Source organism: Nesoenas mayeri (assembly GCF_963082525.1).
Source record: "Nesoenas mayeri genome assembly, chromosome: 8".
NCBI lineage: Eukaryota > Metazoa > Chordata > Aves > Columbiformes > Columbidae > Nesoenas > Nesoenas mayeri.
Genome location: NC_137554.1, coordinates 22,894,649 through 22,901,780, shown reverse-complemented (window position 1 = coordinate 22,901,780; position 7,132 = coordinate 22,894,649). Strand labels below are relative to the sequence as shown.

At 37.8% G+C, this 7,132-nt stretch overlaps 1 protein-coding gene across 4 annotated transcripts in view; it reads left to right on the top strand.

Annotated features, from left to right (window-relative positions):
• Positions 1-2,785: 2,785 nt before the first annotated feature.
• The window catches only part of DAB1 (DAB adaptor protein 1), a gene marked incomplete at both ends in the record, with an annotated part of 111,120 nt that continues 106,773 nt past the window's right edge, over positions 2,786-7,132 (top strand). For all 4 annotated transcript variants that reach the window (XM_080348392.1, XM_080348393.1, XM_080348395.1 and 1 more), the window contains one exon: positions 2,786-2,852. In XM_080348392.1, coding sequence (XP_080204518.1) covers positions 2,786-2,852 — 67 coding nt within the window. The remainder of the gene's footprint in view (positions 2,853-7,132) is intronic.

Here is a 7,132-nt window from a genome sequence, read left to right as displayed (position 1 = left end):
ACGGCTGAAATATGGACAGTATGTGAAAGTTTGCTAATGTAGCTCACATAAAGACCTATGCTTTTGGAGGAATTGTCTCTGTACCAAATTCAGTTTGAACTATAGCTGGCATCTGACAGATGTTTGTGTGCTCCTTTACAAAGATACTGATTACTTTATTCAAGGATCTATGAGCCTGCGAGACTGTGGCCTGATTAGGTTTTAAAGTAAATCAATATGGGAACCTGTCCAAAAATACACATGGATTTATTTTAAAAAACATAATTCAGTGGGAGAACCTCAAGGGGATATCGTGTTTGTGGAGAGTTTAAAATGAGATAATAGTCATATGTTGTTATTTTAAAATACTCGATGCCTTTCAGATGCTACTATATCAACTATCCTTTGATAGTGCCTGACAACAGGAGATGACATTCTTGATGCTTTGTACCTAAAGGAGTCTTCTAAGACACTAAAACTTATTTAATTCTTGATCCTGGGGTTTGTTGTTTGTTGGGTTTTTTCCTCCCCCGTTATTTTGGTGTTACTGTAAATGGGCTTATTATAAACATTTATATTTTGTTAAGTGGTTCATGTTACTGCTTCTTGCAAAGTTACACAGTTAACCTTTAGGTAAATACAAATCCAAATTCTAGAAAAATAAACGGTCGATCCAGCTGTGACTTGAGAGATGCTTTAAGTAAGTGCCATTGAGCTGTAGAGACGGGTGCATCCCTACTGTGCTGTAAAACTAAATAATATTAAACTGGGGGAGGGGGAGGGGATGGCGGTTGCAAGGGACATCTGTTCCCTGCAGCGCGTCCCTCCCGCTTTGCTGGGGGGTTTTCAAGTGTTAAGTGCAGAGCAAATCCATCAACGGTGGGGTGAGGTGGTTCCCTGGCAGCGCCGGGACTGTGTCACTCTGTGCTGGGACTGAGTGGTCACTGCACGCGGTGTCCCCACCGTCACCGTGCTCGAGGGAGAGACATCACCCTCTCCATGGACATGTCCACCAAGCACTTTGGATCCTGAAGGACTGGCCGTTTTGGGGCTGTTATCTCACTCCTTTTCTCTGTTTGATCCACCTTCAATTGCTTTGTCCTTTCCTACTGTTTTCTTAACTAAGAATGTTAATCAAAATGTTTTTGGTTTATTGAGGTATTCCAAGGGGGTGTATTTAGCAAGCTCTGCAACTTTGATGCGTACGTTGTTTTATTCTCCCTCCTTTTTCCTCTGTAGCGCTGAACTCAGGCTCTATAGAGGAGGAACAGGGAATTTTGTATTGCAAAATCAGTTCAGCAGATTTTGAAGAGCTATCTTTGAATATTCTATAATAGACATACAGATTTGAAGAGCTTATTAAAGAGAGCCCCTGACACACTTCAGCAATATTAAATCACTTCAGATAATGCATGGCAGTGTAATGTTACTGAAGCATTTTACAAAATGTTAAAAAAGCCTGGATTTGAAAGTACTAGTGGGTTCACAGCCCTTACTGTGAAAAGTGATTGAAACTGTCAAAATTACTTCAATGTTTGCAGTGTATTACTTTCTTAAATTACAGAGAAGGGACATTAGTAAATAAATACAATGGTAGTTAATCTCTGGCCAGCTAACCAGCTGATGTGCTGGGTTAATGTCTTTATTAAATGCTTATTTAATAACTGGGCAGCTGTTCAGACAGGCCAGATGGGCTTCACTGTAATTGTGCTAATAACAAGAACTTTCTCACAAAAAGAAAGAGCAGTAAGAAGATGCATTTAGTGAGGGAACATCATGACAAATGTCTTCAGGACGGTGTGGTCTTCTGCCCTCAACAGACCGGCTGAAGTAGGTGGCTCATCCTTCAAAGCAAGAAAGACCAGCAGTAAGAATTGGAGTAATGGTTTATTCTTTGCTTGGTTGTTTATTCTTTGCTTGATCTTTGCCTCCACAGCCTCCTGCCTCCCTCGTGCATTCATGTATCTCCCCAACAAATCCACATTGTGTAAAGCTCTACCTTGCTTGCTAAATGTTGTCATTTTGCCCCATGTAAACAGCCCTAGCCCATTTGTATTTTGTGGAAACTGTGAGGTTTGATTAACTGTATTTTCAGAGTTTTTGCAAGAAATATTAGCAGATGGGTGTTAAGAATTACAGCTTTGTTTACATGGAGGCAGATTCTTTTATACTGGAAACATTATCATAAGCAAGAGGAGTGGTGAAGTGTGATGTTCTTGGTATGAGTAATTAATACATTTTTCTTTTGTCTTTGTTTAGAACGAAAGCGTTGAAAGAGCATTTGAAGAGTAAAAATCTGGAATTAGTATCTGGCAGTATGTTTTTACATTGCAATTACTGCATTTAAGAATTGAGTCCTTGCAGATTTCTTTGTTGTTGGGGACATTTCCAGCTACCTCCTGGATCATAGTCTTTGTCCTCCAGCTGCTGGTCCAGAAGTACAGGTCTTCTGTACACCTTGCGTGGTGTCTCTCGGCAGTGAAGGCATCTCAGATATGCCCAAACTTTGCAAACAGGACTAGATGACTGAGTTTAAACATCTAAAATTGTGAGCAATTGACTTTGTAGCTGGAGGAGTTCACAGGTTTCTTCCTTAGTAAACTTGCAATGGCTTTTGGTTTTGATGTTTTAAACTCAGAAAATGACCATTACTTTTTGTTCCTTCTTTAACAGCACTCGAAAGAAGTCAGTGAGATGAACTGTTGGGGTTATAGTGTCTGAAAGGCTCAATTATTCTCTTGAAGAGACGTTCTAAATGAGCCTGACCGAGATCCTGGATCTGTGTGAAGAGGACTAAGGATATAGGATGTCAACTGAGACAGAACTTCAAGTGGCTGTGAAAACCAGCACAAAGAAAGACTCCAAAAAGAAAGGTAATGACTAATTTATCTTTATTCATACGTATTTTGTACTTTAATCAACCACCTTTTATGCATCTGCGATTCTTTGATTATCTGTGTATGCAGTGAAAGTAAAATTTGTTAAGCTTAGGGGGTGTCTGGTATGGGAACGTGGGGTTTGATTCTCTGACATAAATATATCAAAACATATTTAAAATGTAAGAAAGAACTTCTGTATTCCAGTTCATTAATTTTTACTCTATATTACAATTGTTTCATAAATGGAAATACAATATTAAAAATTCCTCTTAGCAAAAAATAACTTTTTTTTCCCTCTTTGTCAAGAATAAATTTTCTTCTAAAGACTTTCTTTCTGCTTTGTTCTGAACTAACCAGAGCTTAAATGCCCTTTCTGTTACTGGAGGTTGAATCTTACTGACTTTGAGAAGTTACTGAGAACTCAGTAGCAGTCTGTAGAGAGATGAACTGTAATCTGGTGAAGGAAATAAAAGCAAGGAGGGGGAAAACTCAGAATGAAGGAGAAGCTATGAATAAATGTGTGGTTGGATAATTTCACATTTGTATTTACGATTTTGTGTTGGATTGCAGGGCAGTTCTTTGGGTTGGTACGCGTGAGAAATGGGACTATATGGATTGGTGCTTATGAATAGGAGTACTGAAAGATTTTATTAGGGAATTTTACCTGTAGATTTCTATTAGTATTTTTACTGCTTATGTTTTTAAGTACTGATGAACCTGGAGGCCAAGATCTTGAATTTTAGTGGTAATTTGTGTTGTTCTGTGTTTTTCTTCTTTTAAAACCTGTACAGACCATGAAATTGAGATTGAAAATGAATATAAGTTGCTCAAATAAAATCAAGTAAAAAAGGAAAACTCGCACTTCATAGTTTTAATACTGCAGGCAGCAAGATTTGAACTTTCGTGGGAGTTTTTCAGTTTGTCTCCTTTTTGAGGGTTATAATTTAGCAATTTACTTCTGAGGATTTTTTACATTTTTTAAGACAAAAAGTGTTCTCATCTTTGCTCACGTGTGTGTGTTGCAAATTTTATGTGACTTAGATACTGATAAATAACTTCTTCAACTTCTGGGCAGCTGTACTTTTTGCCACGACAGTTCAACCAAACTGGTAATTAAGACCTTGTGTTTTGCTACAGCTTTTGTGTCAGAAGTCTTTATATTAGTGTTTTTTAAAAAGAGATACAGCAATTAAAAAATTTTGAACATTTGTTTGGGAAGATGGTTTAGAATCTTTATGTCCACTCTAGGTCTAACCTCACAAGGAAAAAAATCTTTTAAGGTAAAAGAGCTATAGTTTGGAAGGGCAAAAATAGGGGAATTTGATGTAAATGAGAACGTGATCTGAGAGATGTTCATCAAGGCAAGTAAAGAAAGTGAAGATGGTTTGGTTGTATAATCACTTGGTCTTTTTGGGCAGGCAAGAAATTAAAAAGTGTCAGTTCTTTGCAATACAGATAACATCTTTTTGATGTGTGTCTCCTATGTTATTTTTTCTGCTGGAGGGGGAAACTTTTGAAAAGAGCAAACAACCATTTTAGGAACTTGATGTTTATGTTAATAAAATATTCAGTATCCACCTTCCAAAAACGTTTCCATAAATCATAATCATAACTGAATGCTTCTCTGCACAAAATCTGATTGTATTCCCCAAATGGAAATTCTGAGAATTACTGCTGAGAAGTACAAAGTATGTTGTGTGGCAGCGCCCAGAGCTCCCTGCAGTGCACATGAGTATCTGGAGAGCTGGAAGGGACGGCGAACGGCAGTAGCTCATCTCCAGAATTCAAGGTGTACAATTCAGACAGGGTTTGCTATTCAAATCCCATGTAATGAAAGTCAAAAGAAACTTGGTGTGCTCATTTGCTTGTCACTGAGCTGTATGTATTTGTGTATATTTCAACAAATAAGCCCTGTATAGTGTGAATGACAGACGTGTGAAAACCAGTTTTGTTTTTTTTTTTCCCCAAGTTCATTAACTGCAAGCAGTAGCAGGTACTAACATGAAGTTTCTAATGTTACTAATCAATGAGTTTGATTATGCAACTGAACTCAGAATTCCCAAGGAATTAGTCTTTGCTTTATAGACAGAAATTTCAGCTCTACTGTATTTCCAGTGCATCAGGTTTTGTAACCATTTCCATCTGGAGCAGAGAGGAACCTCTTTTGCTGTGTTATCTACCGTTCTGGTAACTCTCCTGTCATCTGCAGCTCACAGCACTGTGCTGAGAAAGAGCAGTAAGTTTGATAATAACTTTCTAATGGGGTGTCTGTCCCACATGTACGTCAGATGTGAAGTTCTGGGGAGACTGAAAGGGGAGAAGGATGAGAATGGAGATGGAGCATGGGACAGGGTTCTTTCCTGATCTCAGCATCCATCTCCTGTGTAGTGCCAGCTAAATCTTTAGCTTTCTTTATATCTTATAAGGATATAGTAAGGTAGTGTCTCTTAGTTGAAGTATTGAAATAATACAAAGCTTAATTCCTAAAGATTTGTAAGGTATCGGGATATAAAATGTGACAAAGAAAGGGTTGTCAGGCATTGGAATAGGCTGCCCAGGGAAGAGGTGGAGTCACCATTCCTGGAGGGGTTTAAAAGGTGTTTAGACGAGGTTCTTAGGGACATGGTTTAGTGCCAGAGTTAGGTTGTGGTTGGAGTCAATGATCCTGAGGGTCTCTTCCAACTGAAATGATTCTATGATTCTATAAATGCAAGCTGCTGTTCTTATTGAAGTACAATGGCCAAAAAGGAAATGATGGTTATTCAGAAAATGTGTCTCATGCGTTTGTAGCATAGTGCCTACCTTGAGGTAAAGGCACTGTAGCGTCATGAGCTAAGAAAACAATATAATAACCTGGAAAAGTTAAAGAAAAGGGCCAGGGGGAGTCTCATGAGAATCAGTGAGTGAAATACAAAGTCCTGCTGCTGGGATGGACTGACCTGCAGTGATGTGGGCTGTGTGTTTGAAGTTCTTTTATGTTTTGGTTTTTGTTTGTTTGGTTTTTAATTGCTTTTGGACTCTATTGCACAGATTACTGATTTTTTGGTGTCAGAGAAATAGGTTGATTCCTACTGCAGATGGGGCACATGACATTAATGCTCCTGCAAGGTTACAGATTTTACAGAATATTTCTTTTATGTGTTGGAAATGCTTCTCTCTTTTGGTAGTCATATGCAAAGCAATTCTCTTACAAGAAATTATTCAGACATTTCTCATGATGCACAGTGGTTTTACAGCCATAAGCTTTCTAGTCATAGTCAACTCTTCAGTCTGTCCGTTGTCATCAGAACTGGTTTATAAGACAGTGTTTGTTCCAGTGCTAAAGGATTATTACTACAGTTAGGATGAGAACTTAAACACAAAATCCTCTCAGAAGCTGCTACTTATGTAGAATCACAGCTGTGAAACTCTAATGTACTATAGGTAAGTTCAATATTAACATGTTAATATCAATTTGTAATTTTCTGTGTTAATGTTAGTACCTTGGATAATCTTAAAAATAGGCTATTAAAAAAAAGCAGCCCTAGTCTTCATGCCATTCTCAGCTGATATCTACTAGTAACTGTGTTGTAATTACCTTTTTTGAGAACATGCTCAAATATTATAAGCCATCCTGATGAGGTTTTGTGTTGCTCTCTAAAAGGAAATAATGCAAAATTTTGCTTTTGGTGTGTATGTGTTAGACAAAAATCATGTGTTCTCTAAGAAGCATTTAGAGAATTAATGATTCAAGTAATGCTCTTAAAGGCTGATTTTATTTCATTTGGTTTTGTCATCTGGTTCATTGAGAGGTGAATAAAAATTACGTGTTTGTACCGTTCACTATAGGAAATAAGAATATTTTATTAGCCAAAGTTGTTAGAAACATAAACCACATTTGTAGTACATGGGGGAAAAGCCATTTTATAAGTGTGTATGGATTATTGAATCAAAATGAAAACATTTGAGCCTATTGGAACTAAAATTGATTTAGAAACCTCTTCGGGGGAAATGTGTTGCATTGATGGTGAATTCACGCTGATGGCTGCCTTGGAAAATCCCTGCTTGCAAAATTAGCTTAATTAGGAAAACTGGAGTGGGAGGTCAATAAAGAAGAGCCAGGCTGCCAAATCTGAATGCAGATATGCATCTGTAGTAAGACTTCTCAGTCAATTTTCAGAGTGACAGGGACTTTTAAAAATGGAAGCAAGATACAAAGAGCTCGGGCATGTTGACAAGCAGCATAACGATCTTTGATGCTAAAGATCCCCGTGGGTGAAATTCCCTTATTTAAT